Source organism: Anopheles bellator, chromosome 2 (assembly GCF_943735745.2).
Source record: "Anopheles bellator chromosome 2, idAnoBellAS_SP24_06.2, whole genome shotgun sequence".
Taxonomy (NCBI): Eukaryota; Metazoa; Arthropoda; class Insecta; order Diptera; family Culicidae; genus Anopheles; species Anopheles bellator.
In genome coordinates, this window is record NC_071286.1 from 63,493,929 (window position 1) to 63,518,626 (window position 24,698).

The following is a 24,698-nucleotide window of genomic DNA, read 5'->3' on the forward strand; positions in this document are numbered from 1 at the left end:
CACTAGGATAATTACGGCCGATGTACGTGTCGCAACGTATAACGCAATATCGTGTCCTCAGCTTCAATCGATGTTCGGTCGATACCTGTGATGGGCCCAATGTTTGTGCCATAAAACTGTGCAGAGCTTATCAGCCACAGTGCCGTGCCGAATTTTTGTCAGTCTATTAACTAAGTTCCTGGACAATTTCTTAAAAATGCTGTACCAACCTATGTGGCTAGGGAGTGTTCCTATCGCCCAGCACAGCTCGGTCAATAGGATTGAAAAGTTTTTAATTGAATTCCCTTCGGTTTTATTGCACTTTACAGCCGTACTGGAGCTGGAGTGATTGGAGTGGGACGTCGTCGGTTGCGCCAACAAAGGAGGAGATTAAAATTGTTATTCTTCACTTTGTCTGGCTGCTCTGGCGAAGGTCCTATCGTCCTGTCAGTTTGATAATATTATTTTCCGTTCCATTCAATTTTTTGTTTTAAGCCGGAGCCTTTCCTTCCGGATTCGATTTTCCACCGGTCGAGAGCTCCGCACGGAGATGGCTATTTGCTTGCTCCACAAGACAGAGGTCCACAATCATGGGATAAGTGTCCGTCTCAATCGCAGGAAAAGGAATTTGCCCTTGTTCCTCGGCTCCTCCGGAAAAGCTGGGTGCCGAGAGCGAGTTTTCCAGCCACAGCAATGTGACCTCCCCGGAGCCCATCAGAGCGTGGTGTCGTGGTGATAAAATGTTCATTGTGTCATAAAACTCTGATTAAGTAGCTGCCCATCGTGTCGAGTGGAATTTCGCCTGAAGCTGCTTTTAGGAACTGGCCACCTTCCTGCTAACGTTCGCAGTATTTCAATGTTACGTCGGCAAAAAGTGGTTGGCTTGCACCGTTTAATAGGGTTTCATTAAAAGTGATAGCAAACAGACAAAACGGCCACAAACACGCCACGGCCCTTCTCGATAATCGTGCCCGATCGTTGCGTCAAACGGGAGGGCCTCAAAAAACGCGTCCACGGGAATCGGGTGTGTGAGTCGCGCTTTTCGTTTGCATATATTGACCGCTTGGCGGCCCCGGCACAAACGTCACACGTAATGTCGCGTCACTTTAATATTTATTCGCCCATTTGAAGCGCTTATTTACGTATCATGCGACGGCGCATAAGCATAAGTACTTCCCGCGGAGGCCCCACCGGTGGCGGTTGCCCATCGCCAGTCACCAGTTGCCGGTCGCCACATCATAAATGCGAGCCCGAGCCCGATGTTTGTCAGGCAGACCAGTTGACAGAAGCCCACACCGCGACCGCGGCCGATAGTCCCGACGTCCGAAAAGGCCACTATGGCAGAAAATCCCACCAACGTGTATCTGCCGGCCCGCCAGCGTTCTGACCATTTATAGACATTAGGGCCTGCGTGCACTCCGGCCTCCGGTGGATCAGCCAAATCCGGCTCTGCCTCCCGGAGAGGAGTGCAGGAGTTCAAAATCTGAATAACTGTTTGAGATTTAAATATTTATTCGCATGCCGTCGGCGTAGTTTACTGACTCCACGACTTCTCCGCTGGGGCGCTGGAAGTCTTGCCGGGTTCAGTTCGGATTCGCGCAATCTCACCGTGTGTCGCATGTTTGCATGTCTCTACATACATTCTACATGCATGACGCCACCTCGCAGCCACTCCCACCGCTCCGTCTGCATCCTGTCCTATTCTATTCATTCCTCTGACCATTAAGCACGGACCCTTACATCACCATCATCTTCCGTACGGTTCCATCATCCTTGGCCGTAGAGTAGAGTAGCGTATCATCTCGTTTGCATGCCACATTCCCGAGATAGACCGTTCAAGACGCGTTTTCTGCTTTCTGCCACCATCGTCAGATCGACCAAGTCGGAGAAAATGTATCCCTCGATGCTGAGCCGCGGCCCGGACGTCGAGATCGAACCGTACTACTGTCTTCCGGTCGGCACGCTGGTCCACTCCGGCAACGGGATGTCCGTGCCGTGGAGTCAACCGACCTCACCGACACCGCCGACCCGTGGTTTCGCCGGGCTGCTGTCTCCAACGCACACCAGTGCCGCCGCCACTCGGTTGACCTATCCGAAGAAGAACGACGAAGGTAAGGGGGTTTACGATATTCGCGAACGCGCAAAGTCCCCCCGATTTGGAACTAATAACGGTCGCTCCTATCCTTCAAACAGTGCACGGCAGTCAGGCATCGCTACTGTCCGGAGGATCGTCCCTTTACGGATCGACGGAGGAACGACAGGCCACCGAGGTGCGGAGACTGAAACGCGAACTAACTGATGCCCGGGACCAGGTCATGAGTCTCTCCAGCCAGCTGTCAACTAACGTGAGTACCGCAAAAACATGCAGAACTTTCGGCGAGTATGTTGGTGACCTACTTGCTGAAAGAACATTGAGTTTTAATGAGACCACTCCGGATTGAGGCACGCCGACGGGGAGGCAAGTTTCCGAATCCGAATCCTCCCAAATCCCGCCCATTTTGCCGTGTCACTTTAGTGTCAGTTTAAAGGCGGAACGGCTTCGCTAAGGCTATTTCTTTTTACGGCGCCGGCTTTCGGCACCGGAAAGTAAAATCTAATGGTCCTGCACCAGAAAGTGACAGATTTTATAATTATCCGCCAGGGCCGCCTGGTGTTTCCGGCCGAACGGATCGTCGTCGTCGGTTTGTTTCTCCCGGCTTTAGCCACACAATTTGCACAACCAAACAATGGTTGCGGGTTCACAGGTCAGGGCGTTTTTCGGGTGAAAATAAATTTTAATTTGGCTTTTCGCTGTTTGCATCGCACTTTTCGCCAAAGAAAATAATGTCGGGAAAACACGGGTTTTTTTCCTGGGCTCACCGGACGCTGGCGCCACCGAAACGAAGATTTATGGCAAAGAATTGCGGGCTTTTCACCGAGTTTTCCACGGAAGAAAAGGAAAGCAAAAAAAATCGGCAATGGCAGTGCGCTTTTCATGTTTCACGGACTTCTTTTAAAATATCGATTTTATGCTCCGGGACCGCCGTCCATTCGTTAGTTGCCCGTGGGGCAGTCGGACTCAGCCGGAGAAGTTGTGTGGCCAAACAGATTTTTCCGTTCCCTGTTCAGCTTCTTGCGCCGGAACAGTGAAGCAGGTTGAATTATTTGTTGTGGATTGCTGCTTGCTACAAATGACCCGGCTGACCGGGGGACGTATTCCCTGACTTTCCCAAGCAGCGTATCCTTCGTGCTCGTTTCTCCTGGTGGCTAATTTTCCATTGAACCATTAAATCCGCAACCATCGCGCACCTTTGAAGTTGCTTCGCGGGTTGCGCGGGTAAAATATGCAACATCGGCCAGCGCCCAACCGATCGGCCGATTGATTGATTGGCTTCGCCATTAGCTTCGGCGGATCGATGGTCCCCGTATCCGCCAATGCGCCGTTCGATGCACCTTCGCCCATCGGGACGATACAGTTCGACCTATTTGCGCTGATCCGCGCGACGGCGAGTGACCTCTCCGGCAAACCGGCCGCGACCATCCAGCAGCACCACCGAGCCCCGTCGCGGAAACCTGTTTTTCCTTTTCGCTACTTTTCCGTGAATGGTAGCCATTTCTCGCACCCCGGTGCCCATCCCATCCCGGGGGCCGGTACCGGTACCTGTTGAAAAATGTATGAACAATCGACCACCGTTATCGGGCCATCTCCCGGCCTTGCGATAAACGGGACTGGTTTGGCACTGCAACACGGCCGCCTGGCCACGGGATGGCGGAAATGAAAGATGGTTCCGTTGGGTAACCGCAGAGCCAAGAACCACTTCACGGCACACGGGGATCCTCCGTGGGGATGCGATGGTGACCGCAGACCGAAATGCATGTCTCTTCCCGTGCCACACGCGACATGTCCTCCCAGCGCTGGGCGCTGGGACATCGGTTGGTTGGAGGAATTTTTAATTTCCGTGACTTTAAAAAATCCCACACACCCAAGGCCCAAGGGCGACCCGGCATCCGCCGGCCGCATTGTTGCGGTGCGCCACAGGCCGGCAGAAGCAATAAGGGCCGCTCCTTCGATTAAAACGTGGAGCCCAAAAGAATGGGCGCAAATGACGATACGAACAAGAGAGGGCCTTCTTAACGGCGGGAAATCGAAAAGTGGTCATGAGAGGTCCTGTTGAGCCGCGGCAGCAATCACGAGGCGGACAATCAGAGGTATGGTCATAAAAAAGAAATCCCCCCACAAACGTGTGCTCATTTCGGGGAACCGAAAGGTAGGTTCCGCCGGGCTGAACAACGGGCAATGGGACCGAGTGGCCGTCGGACGATGGCTATGGCGGCCACTGTTGATTGGGAAATTAAATTGCACTTAAATTATGTCGAAATTAACAACATCTTCATTTTAGGAAGGGTCCCCCGAACCAACCTCTTCGCGGCGCACGCTGCGAAGATCGACAATATTTCACCAACTTTTGACACTTTTAGTGTTCGCTGCGCGTCCATTACGCGGGATGATTAAAACCACGGACGGGACGCGCCCGATTTTAATGACCAACAAATGTCCTTTTTAAAGTGTCCTTCTTGAAAGCTCAAATTGCATCGCCGCGTGCGAAGCGCAACGTTCACGGCACGGTCCCCCCGCCCGTTCGGTTGCACAATTTTATTGCACGCCAAATTCTGACCGGCGTGGCGTGAACCATCATTCCCGGTGTGACACGCCGGAGGACCGGTTTATTCCGGCTCTGCAAAAAATACCAACGCCCCGAAGACAAAACGAAATTAATGGCTATCAACCCGGAGACCGAGTGAACTCGTGGTCTCCTGCGCGCGCGCGCACACGCAACAGGAATGTCACATAAATCGTCAACCCCGTGTTGACGGAGGAACCCAGTTTGGGGCGATCCACGCTCACTCGCGGTCCCGAAATATGTTCGATTCCACATTTTTGCCTCGTTCCCTTCGATTCCCATCAATTTCGCCATTTCGGTGCCTGCTTCTTCCATCATCCGCGCTTTCGGTCCTTCGGCGAATCGAAACTGCAATCGGCGACTGTACCGTAATCGGTCACGGCGGTTGTAAAAACCCATCACATTGACCTTGCACTTTCGTCCCCGGCCGGGGACACCATAAACGGCGTGCACATGCCAATGCAGGTGCCGGAGCATATGGCCCGTTTCGTTCGGGAGCAGCACCCTGTACCGCAGTTTGGGGCCATTTCGCTTCTGTATGCAATTAATTTGTTCGCTATTGAATTATTCAACACAACTAAAGAAATAGAGTCTCCTTACAGGGGTCTCACACAGAAAACAACAGGTGTGTTCGAATGAAAATTGTTTGGCGATTAACATGCGAAAATAATGCGAAAATTTGTAAAGTGCAACGTTGGTTCATAACCAATTAGATTGCACAGTGCGGTAAGAAAGTTTCGAGATCAGAGCTCATGTATTCTGTAAAATTTCTCTCTTGAGTTTCTAATAGTAACATTGAATTAATCATCAAAATTTGGTTGCATCGAATCGATAAATTCAATAGCCAAAAATCATATGGAATCCAATCTGGCCAAATATCTAATAAAGATCCTCCAAAAACAAATACTCCATAAAAGCACCCATTAAGCCACCGGTGATAGTTCTTTACGAATTAGTCTTGCAGTGACTCCGAAACGTTAGGAAAATATATTGGCACTGATTAGCATCATTAGCATGTTATTTATTACATCTACTGGAACACGAACTAATTTAATATAGTTTTTTGTGTAAATTAGTTTGACACAAATTATATGATGTTTGATACAATCCAAAGTGTTGTTTCAAGTTTTCAGTTTAAACAAAATTTCAATATGAATGAATAAACACGACAAACTGTTATGAGCTCCAAACTTGGGTACATTGCGCCTTGCAGTATCTAGGTGGTCAAAGATTATTAGGTGGTCAAAGAAAGTTGACCGCACTGTGTACCGGCTTTGGCACTATTGGAATAATTTACCTAGACAAGCTGGCTAGTTACAAGCTGCCACGGCCTTCGGCGTCACCAGCCCGCGAACCTTGATATCGTCCGCGTCCGCGGTGCTCAAGAAACTTATGCAAACGTTACGCGCCCATCGTAGCCGCCAGCAGATCCGGAGCAAGTTTGGCAAATGATCGTGCAAATGTCTGCCGAACAATCAGCATCCCACTCTTCACGATGTACTTCAGCAATGGAAGCGCGAAAAAAAAAATCCCAATCGACCGTCGGTGGAGGCCAACCTAGTCGCGCGATCGCCGTCAAATTGCAATCCGGCGCCCGGTAATGAACACTGATTGAGCCTTCAATGAGCGTCGAGCTGGCCGCGCCGTTGAGCCGTGGGTTTGAATTTGAAATTTCAATCAATCAACGGCCACGGAACGACGGGCGGGTCAAATTAGTTCAAATGTTCCGCTGGCGAGGCGCCCGGCGATATTTCGTGCAAATATTTTCCCATCACCACGGCCATCAAGGACCCCCGGGTGGGAGGGGGTGGAGTGATCTTTCGCCGCGAGTCGAAGGCGAGAAACCAGGCGTCGAATTACTGCACTCGATCTCGAGGCAAGGTCTTGTGCCCCATTCATTGCCGGGTGCAATAGTTGGAGTCACAATAATACACCACAGGGCGGCATTACCGACGGTGACGGTGATGGAAGTGGAAGTGATGGCGTGAAATCCTCGACCCCACGATCAGTGTCACCGCAACAAAGGGTCCAGCAACCGTCCGGAGATGCTGGTTATGCTGCCGGGCGCTGCTGCTGCTGACAGCTGGTCCTTTGCTCCGGGCTCCCGGGCACTATCGCCGGGAGATCTTTCGTTCACCGAATGCACTTTGGCACGACGGTGGCGTAACATAAATAGTATGCTGCCGATGCGGTCCGAAGAAAGGGGAATAAAAATGTTTGCCGCCAATAACCGGAACCCAGAAATAGACAAAGTTTGCAACATTTTGCCACAGCTCCGGCTTTCAAATGCGCGCCGCTCATGCCGGTGGCCTCACTGATAACGAGCCAATGGGATGATTAATTTATTCAACAACTGTCAATAAATTGGTACAACGGCACGCTCGTTGGCCGCCTCGTTTGATCTCGTTCCGATGAGCCACAGGGCTCCGTGGTCCGCGGTACGGCCGTGGAAATTTCGCCACCCCTTCGGGTTTGATTGATTTATGTTTTGCAAAAACATTGCCACGTGACGCGCTTCGTCATCGGCTTGAATGCTTTCTCCAGACATTGTGTTTTGCTGGAATCGAATGACGCTGGCCCTTATCTAGATCTCTAGTGCTGTGTAGGGATTTTAATGATAATGATTCGTCGTTTTGGGCCGGAAAGCCATGTGGCCGCTAATAACGGGCATCGCCATATCTCAACACACAACACAGAAGTGTGTTTAGCTTTTGCGTTCTAAATTCGTAACCTTTCATTCGTTAGGTAACGGCCCAAACCCGGCTCCAATTTATCAGCCTGTCTGTCTATCGCCCAAGTGGCCCAAGATTCGAGTGGCCCGGTTGGCGGCTTCGACGTCTTTAATACGGCACCGGCCGTTACGCGAGTGTCTCAACTCGACCGTTCGTTGTTAATCGTTCAGCGAATGATGGTCCGAATGGTCGGTTTGTCGATAACTGCGCCCAAAATCGCTGCCCCTAATACGCCTAACGGTAGTAGCTGCCTGTTGAGTGACCCAAAAAGTGCTGAAATTGTGGCCAAATTTAGCTCCGATCCGAATTTTCCCAATTGCTGAAGTGGCGAACTCAGAATTTCGAAACTCCAGTCTCCGCATAATGAAACGGAATTTATCGTAATCTTCTTCCGCCCAGGGAGACCTCCGGTGGCTTACCTGGCTCGGACATTCCAATTAATCCAAAATCAGGCACAAATTGCGTACCCAGAGCATGTCGCCTCAGCGTACAAGAAAAAACGGACATAAAAATGGTCACTGGTCACTGGTCAGAGTGGTCCCGGCCACTCTTGCGTGCTGCGAAAATAGGTTGCGTAGCTGCGCAGTTTCGCATAATGCACCTCGTGAGCATCATCTTCGCAGGAATGTGGCCCCACGTCGAGCCTCCCGCTGGGCTCACTCCACGCAACAGTATCCGGCCATAAATGTCACCGATCGATTCGTATCATACGTGCCCCGCGACAGTCGCCAGCGATTGGCGACTCCGTCATCGGACTTTGGCTTCCCTAGGCAGAGCATTAGGAGACACACACGGCTGAGGTGTGCCCATACACGGGCATCGTCCGGACACCCGGTGCCTCGTTCAAGTCAGCATTCCATTGTCGCAAGTGCACCAAGTCAGCCAGCCAGTGGTCACCTGATCCGCCTAGCTTCGAAGACCTTCGACCGACCGTTCCGACAGTTGGCTATCTTGGCGAAACTTTTTTTGTGCGTCCCCCAAAACTGTGCCCAGCGACCGATAGTGTCACCTAACGGGGTTTTATGCGACGAGTTCCTGGGGCTTCTTCTTTGCCGCGTCAGCCGCATCTTAAGTTTCCGCACTGATGCCAGCCACTGATGGCTATCGATGAGTTATGCTGTCGGCTGGCTGGCCGGCTGGCTGGGAACGGGGGCGAAAAGAACATGGAGCCAGACCGGGGACTGTGGATCATTCCCGTCCCGGTCCCGGTTTCGTTTTCTGTTGCAGCGAAGCAACAGAAATGAGGACATGAGATCGCGCTGTCGTTTGCAGCAAAACTTGATGCGGCCGATGCGACCATCATCGATGTCGCTCCAGATGAGGGTTGTTGGATCGGACTGAATGGAACGAATTGTACCACTCAACACGTGGAAGATATCAGTTGACTACCGTTTTTTTTTCTTAGACACTGCTAAAATGCCTTCGCTAAGTCCGGGATTTTGATTGCCTGGCACAGCATCTAACGAGTAATTCAAACACCGCTCCACGGCAGGCTGTGCTAAACGGTGCTTCGGCTATTCGGAACAACTTGGCGATGTTGTGGGTTTTAGCAAATATTTTGCCCAGGTTCCAATCCACGTAATCCACTTATCCACAGTCCCCGCGTCCCCGGCAACTCCGAATCGCTTTGAATGGCTTCAATTGACACTTTAGTGGCGCGCGTTTTGGTAAATATTTTCGCCATCTGGAACGGCCCGCCCAGCTGGTTGGCCAAACAGTTCTATTAACACGGCCGTCGGTGCGATTTCTGCCATTCTGAATTCCATTATGTGGCGACCGTCAGGTGGTCGGTGGTCTCGGGGGACCCGGAATGGGGTTTGATTTAGTGGCGGCCGTTGTCGCCACTCGCGATTTCATTGACTCTCGGGCGGCCTCCGCTAATGCCCGGCCGGTGCTATATGGTGTGCAAAGGTGTGCCCCAACCCTGTGGGCAAGTGGGCAACCTGTCCTGTCCTTAGGCTGGCGATTAGCGAGCATTAGCGCGCGTGTCCTACATTCAAGACGAGAATCTAATATGGGCGCTCAGTACTCAGTTCATTACTTCGGCGGTACTGGCCATTCCGGTCCCGGGTGGATGCGTTTCAACAGTGCACTTCTTGATGGTCTCCCGTCCGACGCCAGACAACCGCAGATTGGTTGCCTTGATTGATATAATCAGACCTGATTGGGGTCCTCAAAAATGCTGCGAGTAACCTTTCTTTTCCACTATTGGCCCCAGTGGCACGACTCCTGCAGCGATAAGAAAGGCTTAACCGCACGTTACCTCATTTCCTTTTCTGGCAAAGGAAGGGCCATCCAGGCGGATCCCAAACTAATCGCACGGAGCGTCAATTAAAACCCCGTAATGGGGAAATGTTCCTCTTTGGCTACGTAAACTTTCACGTCCGACCGACCCAAAGGGCTTTCGCCGACACGGGACGGGGCCAGCGATTTGTGATGCAGGTAATTGTCGGATGTCGTCGATTTTTCCCCCCATTAGGTCTCGGCGGATTGACCCGCGCCGAACCGATAGGGACCGGGGCGGGTTGGCGAAAGGCCAGACCGTTTCCTTGACCGTCGGTCTTCCGCGATAAGGCGATGGCTTCAATTTTCTAACTGCTTTTAAATCGCCAATTCCTGTCCATGTAACCACCGCCGCACCCGGCTTGATCGTGATGACCTGTTGCCGATCGGCCCCGGGGTTCATCGATGTCTATCGATGTCATGTCAATGATGTCTGGAACACTTCGTCATTTTCGGTCTGGTGGGTCCATCAGCCAGACAGATTGGAACTGTGCCAATATGTTTGCGAGGTTCGCAAAGTTTGACGGCGTGACGAGTGCCGATAATAAACTCCACCACCCCATCGGCTGATGGGATCGATAATTGTTACATCTGCCTCCTAGAGCCTAGACACAAGGACCTAGGGCGAGGATGACAAATGAGCAAACTATTGCGCCATTGTCATCTGTCGGCGTTGCATTCCGTGCAGGGTTTTGTGGAGATGCCACACCAATTGAGACATTATCGACACCGACACTGAGCCGTCGATTTTTTGGACGCCTCCAAACCCAGCATTCTGGCGGCATACTTTGTGTCCGCGAGCGATCCGGTAAAGTTCACGGGTGTCTCACGGCGTGAAAAAAGACGGTTACTTCGGTGCCGCAGCTTCTTCGATTCCGTGTCCGTGGTCCCAGTACCATCACGCTTCTCTCGGGCCGAATGATTATAATCAGCAAAAGCACGGGCAATGATTTGAATCATGTTCTGGCGGCCCCCGTCCCGGGGTCTGATATTCTCTCGCTCACCCTGGCCAATAACCCGCCGTCAGTGTGCAGCCAGCCGGCGAATGCATTTTATCGGTGCATCATTACCGTTTATTAGCCTCTCGACGGCGCCGCTAAAACTGCGTCGTCCTCAGCACGCCGCGCCGTGATTGCTTTTTCAGATTTTTATGCTCCCATATCTCGTTCGCGGCGCAATCGGACGGGGCTTTAGATTCCAGTGCGCGCGGCCGATAGCATGAGGCGCGCTTCCCATCTGTCACTGTTGATCGCTTTTCCAAGCGTTCCCAGCGAGTTGAGTGGAAAATGTGCATTAGAAATCGCCCCAGCAGCCCTCCCATTCCGGAGGGGCGAAATTCCTTCGGGAAGCGCAATCAACCGGGAAGCTGACCCAGATTGCTTCGTCCACGGAGCGTCACTTACTGACGATACGGTGAAGTTATGGAGCGGGCTGCCTTGCCATTAAAAGTATGATTATTGAAAGCCGGCCCGGGGTTGTGAAGTAGATCCGAAGTGACATCTCGGGCGCGTGATTCGATGCTCTTTAATCTTATTAAATGTGTGTCTGGAACGGTGTTCATAAATAGTTTTGCAATCTCCTGCGCCACCGACACCAAATTGGTCGTCGTCTTCGCCCGTAAAATTCCACAATTCGTCTCGGTCCACACTTCGGTCTCTATCACTAACTCGGCTTCGCTTCCTGTGGAAATTAATCAGCGCCCTAGCGCGTCAAATTAATCGGCACCTAATAGGCACCACGTCGAAGGGTGCTCGGCGTTCGTTCCGATCCGGTTGGTCGATTGAAATCTCATTACCGCCGTCAGTCGGCGCGATTGGATCCCGCAACCGTCGGGATCCTGCTCATCCGCAGCCACATCGACCGAAACAAATTCATTTCGGTCCGCTAGGAGGAAGTTCCAAGGTGGCGTAGATTACAACTCCCGCGGTGCATACCACGGATTCTCTGGCCCAGCGGGATGCACCTGCCGCTCGGGTTCACGTAACATGATAGGGCCCCCCCACGGGCGTCGCTTCTTATGAAGACATACGGGTCGCGATGTCACGGCGGAGATCCGCTTTGATAATCCGTAGTGTTCAAGAAGTCCCTGCCTGACTCCGGGTGCCAGGGACCAGAAGATGGAATGTTGGAACCACAACGGGAGAAAGGAATTGGCCGCGCGGCGGGAGAGACCACACAGAGTACGGCACCTATGAAATGCTAATTTTGGCACACATTGGCATGACAAATGCCCCTTGCGGGGCGCGGGGGACCTCTGCACGTTTTGACATCGAGGGGCGGTTTATGAATTTCGTTTCTACAAATACCCACGCCCCGAGATCGCGACCCGCCAGTGATCTTTGTGTGATCGGTCGGTGTAGGGTTTCCTTGCCGATGAAGTCATTCGCTCACAGAGCTCTCTGGTACTTGTCCGAGCTCCGAACCTTGGGCCCGAAGAAAGCCGTTAGACAAACAGTGAATCCCACCGACGGAGAACACACGGATCCAGGTTCGAGGCGGCTGACCCTGCAGGTTAATGAAACAATGATTAGCCCTCCCCAGGCGAACAATCAATCTTCCACGATCTTGGTCGCCGGTGCGAATATGCGATCGCCAACCGGGTCGATAATGGTTTCCTAATGACTGGCACTGAAATCGCTCTCGTGGCTGGCCTTGCATAGTTCGCATTAATTATTCAGCGCGACCGCGATCCGCAGCATAGCGGAGGGGTCACCCTCAGGGGCCCTTGGTCAGGTGAGTCTCACGGCTTATCTTCACCCGGCCTGGCCCTTTTAGCCTTGGCTAATCGTTCTTTTACTCGTCCACCGTGCGCCGGGTGCCCCCGGTAATCAGAGTCCCGTCCCGATGCGACACAAATAGACCTGAGAACGAAGAAGAGGATGAAGCTGAAGCACGATGGTCCCCGCTGCATGTTCGGCATCTAACGGCGTGGAAAATTCAACAACATGCCCCAACAACCGGGGGCCGTGTGGCACCGCAAGTGTGAAACACGGCTAGTCAATGTTGTGCGAGATTACGATATACCCGGGACATGTCACGCGCCCTCCGCTCCTGGGAGCCCCCGCTATCCGTTTGGCGGCGGAGGTGCCGACGAAATGTAGACAATTTTCGTACGATGTCATCTTCGCGCGGCTCCGGTCTTGAATGGTCCCAGCGGTGGTCCCGGGGTGTCCCCGAGAACCCTTTTCGCGAAACGTGCCACGCCACGCGGGTGTGACTTTGTCGCGTGGCGGTGCCGGTCCTGTACCGAACCGTGACTTTTACAAGACCCTGCTCTTGAACCCGGGGCCCCCGGCACACAGGGCATGGCGGCAAGGCACGACTTTCCGACGTGGAGTGCGCCGAAGAAAAGCGCGGAATGCATATTTCATGACAAACTCGCGGAAAATTTGCCACGTCCCGACGGGGTAGGGACTATTCTGTCCCTGGCCCGGGAGTGGAGTGGAGCGAAATGTCAAGACGGCGGCGTGGTCAGTGAAATGGAAAGCCCTCGGTCACGACTTTGACTCGCGGCGCACAGTTCTACATTATGCGTACCAGCATAATGATATCCGGGCCCGCGGGGCCGGGCCGGGCCGGGGATTCGGATAAGGTGCGAAGTCGGTTATCGATCATCCGGCCGTCGACCGCGGGCTCTGTCGTGCGGGCTCCGGAACAGCTTCCCAATTTTCGCACTAATTCCATGCCCAGGGTCCAGTGGCCCCGTGGCCCTGTGCGGAACGGACAGAAAGCGGGCGAAATAAACAATCGCGCCACGGACAACGCTCGCGAGTCAATTTGCATTTAATCCAACCTATTCAACCTCCCGAGCCGGCTGCCTGCCTCTCGAGCCTATTTGTTGGCCGTTCGCGAGTCACGCTTTAGCGCCGCGCGCTGCAGGATGCAGACTTGGACGATCGGATTCGGACGCTAGCAATGGATACTGGGAGAAATGGGAGACTTATTTGCAAACAGTGTGTTGTGCAGGGTGACCCCTCTCGTCAGCCCAACGCGGTACCGCTCTATGGCTTCATCAGTCTGTATCTACGAAGGGTTCACCTTCACCAAGGGATCTGTCGAGAATTGCTCATAGACTACTGAACCGTTTGGAGGCAAAGTGACACAGGACCTCAACATCGGCGCAAGGAATGATTTGCGCGGATTAAAAAGCCAATATTTCGAAGTTAATACGTTGGAACAACGACTCCAAGGCACCTCCAAGAGTACCATATTTAAAACAATTTTCAGTGCATTCGGCTTCGGGTCAATAAAAGGCTGTAATGCAAAACCCGACAACGATCCATTTTGTAGGATCCCTTGTTCGACACGCTGGGGATTCTCCGGTTAATTGGCGGGCCGAGTTCGTTTCGTATGATTAAATTCTGCTTACAAAACGGCCCCGGTAAATAATACGTTTAACCACAACCTGCTCCAATCCGGGAGAGGGTTTTATGAACCGATGGTGCGCTCGGTGCAATCGCTGAACTTTCGCTGAGCTGTGCGGCCCCGCACGTGCTTGCGAATGGTGTGGTTTAACTGCAGTTTACTGGTTCCTTTTTTGGGGAGGCCTCTCGGTCCCCGAAAAGCTCTCTGGAGCCCGGTGCTGCGTTGATGAAGCACCCCAAATATGGAGCGTATCGCGCAACGCTAACGCACGTGGTGCAATTGCTGATAAGTCCTTGACCGCCGGCCAAAGCGCGAACAAAGTGCTTTCTCTTCCACCAGCCGTGCTGCTCTGGCCAAAGCCAGCACCAGGTTCACCACGGGCAATTTCTACACCACACCATGTCCCAGTAAATTGTTCAATTAGTGGCCAAAGTGTCCCATATTTGCTTTTTCACGCGTCGCTGCGATCTTTCGCCAATCGGCAAACGGGTTTCGATGGGCGGATGGAAAACAAAAAAAAGCCGGTGGCCACATATCATATCCGATACCGGCCTCGATGGCGGCTAGACTGTTAGATCTCCATCAACGGCATCCTTGGGCGAAGGTCTTCACTCAAAACAACACCCGTCACCCGGCGAATTAAATTGGCATTCCCACCTCGCGTGACGATCGGGCTGTCACCGATCGTGGTGCGCGGCCGTGGTGATTGATCGACTTTTGGTCAGCAAATACGAGTGTGCAAACTTCGAGTCTCACAATGGCGCACCCTTGAAACCTGTTGGCCCTGCCGTTGGATTCGAATCAAAAATCGATCCCAAAGGCCGCTATCTATCGGAGACCGATCTTTAAACGGTTAATTTCGGCCCCCTCAATGATCCGAATATGTTGATTTCGTTGACATCGTTAGCAGCACTCCGTCAGCGACGCCATCAACGCCGATCGACCGCGGATCGGTTGCGATGGGTTTGGGTTTCAAATTAACAACCCCATCGAGCGGGCTCCCGGCTCGGCCCGCCCCGGCCGATTGTCACTTCCTCGGCCGCCGCCATTACGCGTGTGCGAAGCTTTGGTGGGTAAGCTTTCGATAATAAATTAACTCCATTAACGATCCCTGCGGTCGCATGATCGTGTTACGGTTGCGTGCGATCGAGATCTCAGCGCCCGGGGCGCCCGCGCACCCAGGGTCCCGGTGAGATAGAAAGTTTCTGCCGTTTCTGCGGTTGATACGGCAACGAAAACGGAACCTAAGAAATCCGTCTACATAGCACCTAATTAAAGGTGGAAACGTAATCTAACGATTTTTATTCAACTCTCTCTCTCTCTCTCTCTCTCTCCTTCTCTCTGTTTTCTTTCAGGTGAGTATCTGCGATCTTATGTTTATTTGCGCATCTTTACGCGGTCCGAAACGCTTGTCACGAACACATGGCGGATGGTAAGTACGTTGTACTAAATGGCACCACTAAGCCCCCCCCGGGCGGACAACATGATGGGATGATTTTATGCTACGCCATCCCTCCCCGGGCAGGTGATGAATGAATGGAAAAGCTCCCATCCTAATGGGCCGCCTCTCACCACGCAGGGTTTGATTTCAACGCAACGCGCGCGACGTTAAGCGCGCAATTCACGGCGCATTAGCATCAGGCATCGGGGAATTAGTTCGACACTAACGAGCGGGCAATTATGAGTCCGATAGTTAGCAAATCACTTGCTGCGAGCGCACACCCGCTTCGATGATGATCGCCATCGGCATCGGGTGCCATTTCACTTTTCCTACACGGCACACACCATTGAGCAGCATAACAATTTGCCAGCATAATTCAGCCGTGCGTTGTCGGCGTGGCCCGCAGACCCGAGGCCGGAGGGGATTATGCTGAGCCAATGTGCCGACAACAATTGCAATCGAAACGGGGGCCCGATAGAATATGTTGCATTTTATAATGGTGCCATGCGACCCCGCCGTGTTGCGGGTATGATTATGTTGCGGGGCCCGAGCTGCGGGTTGTGTTGGGATCTTTCGATCTGATAGTGCAATAGGAACCCGTGATGGTGGTAGTGAGCACGCGGAACGTGCTTCGAGCTCGCGTTCTCTAATGCCGTTCTCCCGGGCAATAAGGCTCATACGTGGTCTGTTAAAAAAATATCACCAATTTTTGTTTTATGTAAAAAAAATATTTATTCATTCTATTCCCTTCAAAGTTATTCCCATCACATATTATACGCTGTTGCTAACGTTTTCCCCGATCCTCACAGCATTTCAAAAAATTATGTTTTGTAATCTACGATGACGTTTTTATCTCCAAAATCGTAGCATAGCGTAACATACCTTATTGACCACTCAATTACCGATTATTTAGGGTAGAGAATGCCGTTAAAAATTCACCCAAAATATAATATCGATCAAATGACCGCCTCCATTATACACACATAAAGCGGCCTTATTTTTCATTGTATTTGACAACATTTTGGTAATAGACAACGTAATAGCAACAATTTCCGGTGTTTCAGTTCTTCCAAGATCTTCAGTTGGCTGGCATAAACCTTACTGTTTGAATAGCCTCACAGAAAGAAGTTAAAAAAACTCGGCATTAATAAGCATGCAGAGTTTTCACTGTTGAACAATTATATATATTGTAGAGCGCTAAAATTTCGTAGACTGAAGTTTCAGAATCTGGCTAATTTGTCGAAATCGACTGACAAATATTGGAGTTATTCAACATTTCAATAGTATGGGTTGTGACGGAACACCCTGTAACACTTGTGTCGCAATACTTTTTGAACAGACCTCGTATGTGCGGTCGCAAAAGGAAAGCAAACACTGGAAAATAACACCCTTTCGGCAGAGGTTTTTTGTGCTCTTTGGACGTGTCTACCGTTAGTCTTTTCTCACTTCTCACGAGCTCCGTCTCACTTCGAAAATTAACGTTCTGTTAACTCAGCTGGCGATGGCTGCCGCCGAATTTTCGCCAACATCGATCTGGGGCGTTCTCAGTAAGCCTTGAGCCTTGCCTGGTTTTTTGGAAGATTTATTGATTTCTTACCCAATTTCCGAATGCCCCAGTGCGGCAACCCGGCAACGGAGTATGAATCCACAATGACCACCCCAGTAAAGTCAACGACACTACAGAGAAGGCAGAGAGTGTAGCAAAACGAGGACATCCCAAAGTTCCCGTTCCCGCACGAAACTTAAACACTCATAGGAAAAAGCACTCCGTTTTCGTACATAAACTTCTCGAGAAGCGGCATAAACGCGAAAACTTTAGTGCTGCAACCCGTCCGTCCCGCGTAGAGAGAGCGCCAGCCTTCGGACCGTGAGTCGATGGCCTCCGGTAGCGTTGCGGGTTTCCGTTTTTCGCCCCGGCCCATCCGCCGGGCGCATGAATGGTTTTTAATTTTCCTCCTCCCTCGCGGAGTCCTTTGTTGAATCCTTTCCTAGCCGGGCTTCCGATGTCTGTGGCCGGTCTAGCCGTACGGCGGAAAAGCTTTTTCCCTCAGCCAGCCAGACAATTCGTATCGCGCATTCTGTCGCTTTCCACGGGTGCGGCACACAATGCTTTCCACAATGGTGCCGGGAAAGCGGGAAAGTAAACACACGATGTGCCGTTCTCTGTCCCGCTCACTCGGCCAATTCAACACACGAACCCCGCACGAACACGGCTGAGGTCGTTCGTGTAGCAATGTTTTTCTTCGATTCTCGCTTTGCCACTATCTTCGGCCCGCTGGTGCCCGTGGTGTGCGTGCGCTGTGGGCCCTCGGTTTGCCTGAGTGTGCGTGAACTGGGGCCCGGTCGCCACTCAGCGTTGCTCGGCGATCAACTCGGCGGCAGTTGTAGCTGAGAAAAGATCACGACGAGTTCGCCGACTCGCCGCGCGCGCGTGTTCCGTTGCGTTGTTCGTGGAGAATTCGTTGTGCAGCTAATTTGTTTCGCGTGAATTTCGTTCTACGGGGTTTTTGTTTCCAATGAAATTAGGTAATTTTATCGCGCCCGAGGTGATCGGATGTTTTCTGGCCGCTTGGTGTGAGAAGCTTCGAGGGAATTTCACCAGAATTGGTTCCCATTGTTCCCAGCATAAGTGCGCAGCTGGCGGTGTTCGAAGGGTTCCACGGAAATCCCGGGGGCAAGCGAGATCGCGCGCTTGGGCGCGATCAATACATTCGAGAGAGATAATAACTACGCCAATGTGTATGTGTTTGGGCTTCCGTGTGCTGATCAGTGAATGATCCGGCGATCGATCGGCCGCCGATCCGAAGGTCGTTCGAGATGATGAAACAAAAATGTACCTTCCCCAGTGTCAGTGCGTATATGAGTGTGTTAATTTAATCGATAAATGACGACACAATGCCGTGCCGTGCCGTGTGTGCTATCTCGAGCCCCTCGTGACGCGCTGATAAAGCGGAGCTCCTTCGTCGTTTCACGATTCTCACGAAGCGTTGCGCGAAGATCGTGTTCTCGCTGCTGTTTGCTTGGCGTTTTATGGCCACTGGGCGCGTTGTTGAGGGAACAACAAAAAACGCAGATGGAGATAATAATCGCTGATGGGTGAACCCTCCACTGAGCAATCGGGACTCGGGAAGTGGCCGCTCGATACACATCATTGACAGGAGTTAAGGAAGCGAGAAAAGAAAACGCGGAGAGCAACGTCAAAAACTGGAAACCAGCAACGCGTTTTCTTCTCCCGTCCAGTCGCGCCATCATCATCATCATCGTCATCGCCGATGTCGGCCTTCGAAGGCTGTTACAATTAATTAATGCGTTCCTTTGTGGACGAGAACCTCGCTCACTCGCAGGGTCAAGCAATTGTGTTATTAGCGAAGAAGTCTCTTCACCAGCGGCTTTCTGTCGCCTAATGTCGTCTGGTTTTTTCTCTCTTGTAGCACAATGGAAATTATGTTGTGGCGAGCCCCTGCCCACCGCGGCGGCGGAAAGTGCTTTCGGAGCCTCCTTTCGAGACGGTCAATTATACAAGTGGGATTATACACGACAACGACGGAACCCCAGGAAAATCAACGTTCACGGTTCCCCAGGCTCACGTGTTCTGTCCCGGTTCCTTCGCACAGGGGTTGAATGATTGGACAGTATTTTTTTTTGGTTCGGTTATTCAAATCGGAGGATTAGAAGGACTCAACGCAGACTCGAGCAATCAAGCGGGCTTCTTCCCGATCGTACGCTCGCCGTCCAGGTGCGTGACGCGCTGGAAACAGGTACTTCCAAAGGAAGCGTCCCGACGGGGAGAAGCAAAAGAAGCACTTGACGAAACCAAGAAGGCCCGAGGCCCACGGTGTTTTGGTCGGTTGTCGTTTGCCACTAAATAGAACGGCCCCGCGCACGGTGACTTCCTAGTTTCTCGAAACCGGTTTCTGGCCGATCGGTTCGGGACGTGGTTTTTATGATAAATTCACACACCCTTTGCCTCTCGATGCGCGCCCAGGGGTCGTTGCACGGCGGCGAGGCTAGCCGTTTCCTGGCAGGATCTTTAAACTTGGCTGAAATTACCGATGGGATTTTAGGGAGTTCGAGATTGATTCGAGTTCTTCGAGTTCTCTCTCACTACCCGGTTCTGATCCGTTGCTTCGTCCGGAACCCAATGCCAGGACGATCAAGACCCCGGTCCGCGATCTCCCGCGTTTGATTGTGCTCCCAAACAAACGATGATCGGGGTCCGATGATCCGATCTTGTAATGTTTTATTTATTTATCGAAGCAGCAACATACACAGACTGGGGGCACACTCGGGGAACGATCCCCAAAAAAGCACAGAAGTTAAGATCTGGCCGTGCGATAGCGTTCCCCCGGGTTTGCCCTGTGCACGTAAACACACGGGGGCCCAATAAAGGAACGACCGAATTTATGTTTCTTTGATTGATCATTTCTTCGTACCATCTCACCTTCGCATGCGATCGGAACCGGAGGCCCCGCGAGGGCCAAGGTTTTCTGGGGTTTTTATTGAACAAAACTTCCCTCGTATGCTTTGCTGCACACATTAACCAATGGGCCACAACGATGACGGCGTGTACTGGTGCCAGACCATCGAAAGATGGCCGAACCTTTCGAACCTTCTTTCGCCGACCTTTTTCTCACTTTCGAATGTGGAAGAGAAGACACAAAGGCAAGGCTGCAAGACCCCGTTTGGGCCTATCGTCACCTTCTTCCCTTCCCGGTGTCACATCACGATGATTTATGCTCCGATAACCGACCAGGCAGGGGGCCAGGTAAAAGCTTCGAAAGTGCCCCGCGATGGCTTCACCAGTTTTTGAGCCAAGCATAAAGATGTAAAATATCGAAACACGCGCACCCAACAACATGCGGTGCTGCTGTTCCTATGTCTAGACGGAGCGCAAGCATTGCAACCCGGCCGGGGCCGTGGCCGGGTTTTGTGTTAGCATAAGCGTCTAATGGTTGCCTCATGTTGACTCCCTGGACGCCATTAGCCGCCATCCCCTTTTGGTTCGGTGGTGCATCGAGCCGATTTCCTTTCAATTGCTGCGCATCGTCTCGAGTTTCCCAATCGAACGGGGCTTCCGGTGATCGTATTCATAATCCGCCTGCCGGGACCGGGTCGTTTCCGGGAGTAGCGGGTACCGCACACACGACGGGGCCTATGTCTCGGGCGCGGTCTGACCCACTTTCGGTGGGATATTTATCGGCAGCTGGAAGAAAAATGGCAATCGGTTGCATCGGTTCCCTTTTGCATTCGGGATGATGCTACATTGTGGGGGCCAAACGACGATGAACCTCCCTCCCCGGCCAGACAGGACAAATAAACGCTGGATGATGAAGAGCCCGGACACCATGGTGGTTCGGTTTTGGGGAAAATTCGGGCCGGTAAGAAGCGCAGACGGAGACGCAAACACAAAACGAAACGCGAAGCGCAGACAGCGGGCCCGTCCTGTTTGCTACCTTTTCCTCCGTGGGTTTCGCTCAGCTCAGCACGCGGATGGCTGAGGTCGAAAACCGCAGCATCCCGTCCCGCAACAGGATCGCAACGACGGCGGCCGGATTGTGCCGTAAGAGCTCGGCGGTGCCCAGCTCGTCGTGTTTATTTATTTTCATTTCTCATTTCTCCCATCATCAGCCACGTCATCACGGCAAAGGGGACCAAACCAAACCGTCCCGCTCTCTGGCGGGGCCCTGGCACTGGGTGGGAGATTCCAGAAGCGGTCGGTCCGACCGATGTGACCATATGCGCGCACGCGAAGGAACCGCCATTCCCAATTACAAACATAAATATTGTTGGGTGGGTTGCCTGTTACTACTACGATTCTTACGATCGGCCGGCTATATGGCCAGAACAGAGAGAGGATGTATTATTCTTCCTTTTATGACGGTTGTTCTCCTCGTCGTCGGCCCTCCCCCGTTCTGCTCCCCGGCGATGTTTGGGATCTGTTTTGATAAATAATATGGAACGATCGTTGTTTCTGTTGGCGCGCACAGTTGGAAGATGGCCCGGCAGCGCCCGTCGGACACACCCGTTAGCGCGGCCACGAACAGTATTTAAACGTAATTCAGCTCTCAGCCGGGCGGTGGGAAGGGATGCTGGGGTCGGACAAGCTGATCGTTCTGGTGGCAGATCGTAACCGCAAGCCATAACGGAAATGTTGCTGAGGCCCGACCATATTCTTCATCTCTCGGCCTGGCGGCTGGCAGCTAATTGAATCCCCGAAGACGTTGACCAGCTCTCTGGCCGGACTGGCAGCAGCAACGACGACAAATGATGTCAGGAAACCTTAACCCTGATCCCCGTCCGTACCCGTCCGTGGACGTGTTCTCCCTGAGAGCTGCTTGGTGGCCGCCTGACGCCGGCGGAAAAGTAGACGTTTCAATCCAAAACATGGCTTAGTTTCGTTTCCGTTTCGCGGGCCGCTTTCGAATGAGTTCGCTCGGGGCCGACGGACATAAATATCGAGCTTAGGCCGAACGTCCTCCTGCTGCGGGGCCACCGGCATCTTTCATCGATCAACTTCCTTCCCCAATTTTGGGATGGACCTACCGCGCCTGTCTTTACTCGGGCGCCGATGGATACGACGAAATGTGTATCCGCAGTATGCAAATCCGCGCCATCATCGTCGTCGGTGGCGGCGTGCGGTTCCCTGCTGTGCGTTGTCCCCCTCTCGGTCTTCTCGTCGATGACTTGTCTTAATCCTCCGAGGAGGAAGTGGCACGAAGCCGCAGGAAGCCGTCATCCGCCGGTCGCCCGTTTTGCATACTGATTTTCGGACCGCAAATCTACTTACTCTCCGGGCCACCGGTCGAAGCTTTGCCGTCTGGGGTCCATCCATTACTATGTTCGGCTTTTGGGTGTTTTGGGATCGATGAAAAACGCAATCGTTTAGTGGCTTCATCGGTCCGAATCCGAAACCCGTCTGATGGTCGTATCAATCGAGAAAAGGGTTCCCAATTATGTGCCACCCCGAGAGGGTGAAGTGTTGATAAGGGTTCGGATGAAAGTTTTCCACCCAAAAAACACCCTCCCCCCCGGCGGTGGGTCATTTATAATAATTTGGAAAATTGGTGCCATTAGGTCACGGGCCAATGGGCCGTTTTTTCGCTCGTATCGATAGCAAAATTATACAACATTTCGGCGAAACCCAATAATTATCATACATATCGCCCAAATCCTGCTCCAATCGGCAGGCCGGCCGATCCAGTGTGGAAAGTTGGGGAAGCCATCGACAGCACGCAGGCCTTTCCTCGGGTAGTCCCGTTTTAGATACGCAATAAATCAGCCAGCCCAACAAACCGCATCCAAAAAGCGGCCGACGGTGGGTTGGTTCCACTTCGACGACGATTCGAGTTCCCCACCTTTTTGGAGGAATATTTTGCAAAACTTATTTCCAATTCCGATTCGGGGAAAAAAGCCGGCCTCTGGAGTCCGGCTTTTGTCGACCGACTTTATAGTGGTGCTTGCAGCGGCAGCAAGCCCTCCGAAACATTAGTGCGACCGCTGGGTCGGGTCCGGCGTTAATGCGCGCGCCGGCGGTCGGTGAGCCAAACGGGGTCTGCCCCCGAATGAAGATGATTTTTTCTTATGATTTATAACCCACCCGCGTCTTGGGCCATTCGGTTGTACTATCTCTCTCTCTGAAGGCTCTCCCCGGCTCTGAAGTGGCAGCTCGACACTCGAGTGTAGCGCTTCGCTTCGCGGTCAGTGAACTGCTCATCCGCCGCCGCCGGGAACCGACTACTCCACTGTGTGCCGGGAATCGGGAAACATCAAGGCGCTCAAGGGGGATGATCTCACATCGATGACCATGGCCACCACTCACTCGCGACTGGAAAGGGCCACGGGTTTACATAAACACGTATGCTACACGGGGCCGGCGTAGGGATGAGTGCCAGCTGGCCACGACGACCTTCGGCGGGCGATTGTGTTAAAAGATGCATCTATGATGGCGTCCGACCGAACCGACGACCAAATGGTCCGAATGGACCGAATGGAATGTTCTATTGCGTTTTATTGTAACGTCAAAAAAGCTATTTTCAAAATTGAGCAGGATTAAGGATTATAACTAAGGTTCATGTTAAAGTATGTTAGAAAGGAAGCATAATGCACGGTATGAATTGCAGCGCGATAAGCAACTTGGCAATTGTGTAGAATGCCGATGAAGATTAGAAATTATGTTCGTGCCGAGCAGGACATTGATAACACGTTTTTGCACATATGTTTTACGCGGAACTCAAATCCGCAATGTTTATGCTTTGTGCGGCGGATGATAAGAGCGCGTACGGCAATTAAGGCTCATTATTGCTTACGGTTTTGTGTACTTTTGATTAAAAATACCAAACCACACAGCCAGCCAGCCAGCCAGCCAGCCAGGCTGGTGATGATGTCGTAATCATCGCTTGATGGCCTGGTTTTGACAAGCGGTTTCGCTGGAGCAATGCGATGAGTCGACCGTGTGGCCTCTTGTTTTGCTCATTCGCCACATTCCTCCATTGCTTGAACTCGAACGATTTACTTACAAACACCGGAGGAGGCCATTCCGGGCGAACGTGGAGCCGATGTGGCTGCCGGTGGGGCCACTCCTTGAATTTGTTTTTCGTGTGTGATGGACGTCATTCGCGGGGTGCGAAATGTGTGACCCAACCAGGCGCTGATCTTCGGAAAGCGTACAACTGAAACGAAGGTGTCGGTGATTTACATTTTGTTTCCATCAACTCCACGAGCCATTCACTTCCATATTTATTTAGCTATTTGTCCTCAGGTGTTCCAGCTGTGATCGCTACAATCGCGATCGCACGCAGATCGCGATTTGCGTCGGAGGAAACGACGAATTTACATGTCGCCAGCGCCAGATTGGGCCACAGACTCGCGAGTATTTGAATGGACGCAACATTTTAGGGAGAGAGGTAGCGTAGCTCGCACTGAAAACAACAAGTCAATTATGCCGGACCTCGGTCCTCGGTTTGCCTTTCGCTTTATTTTGTTTTAGGTCCTGTGCAGACCGCTCCGAAGAGTCGCCGCCATATGGTCACAGAGCGGCGGGCACGGCGGGCCTGTTTAAAATTGAAAATCAAACGAAGGGGAGCTAGAGCATTAACGGCTACAAATTATGCATTGCAAGTCCAGTCCCGGAGAACAGTCCGCGCGGGCCGGATCGGGTTTGAATTGGCCCACTTACCTTCTGAGCGCGTTCTCTCTGAGGGTTCTATGCGCACCTCGATCAGTTCTTGCGTACGGCAA

At 52.3% G+C, this 24,698-nt stretch overlaps 1 protein-coding gene across 1 annotated transcript in view; it reads left to right on the top strand.

Moving 5' to 3' along the window:
- The window catches only part of LOC131207856 (protein sickie), a 177,270-nt gene that overhangs the window by 115,958 nt on the left and 36,614 nt on the right, over positions 1–24,698 (top strand). Inside the window, exons 13-14 of the mRNA XM_058200488.1 lie at positions 1,852–2,090; positions 2,173–2,324. Of these exons, the coding sequence (XP_058056471.1) occupies positions 1,852–2,090; positions 2,173–2,324 (391 nt within the window). The remainder of the gene's footprint in view (positions 1–1,851; positions 2,091–2,172; positions 2,325–24,698) is intronic.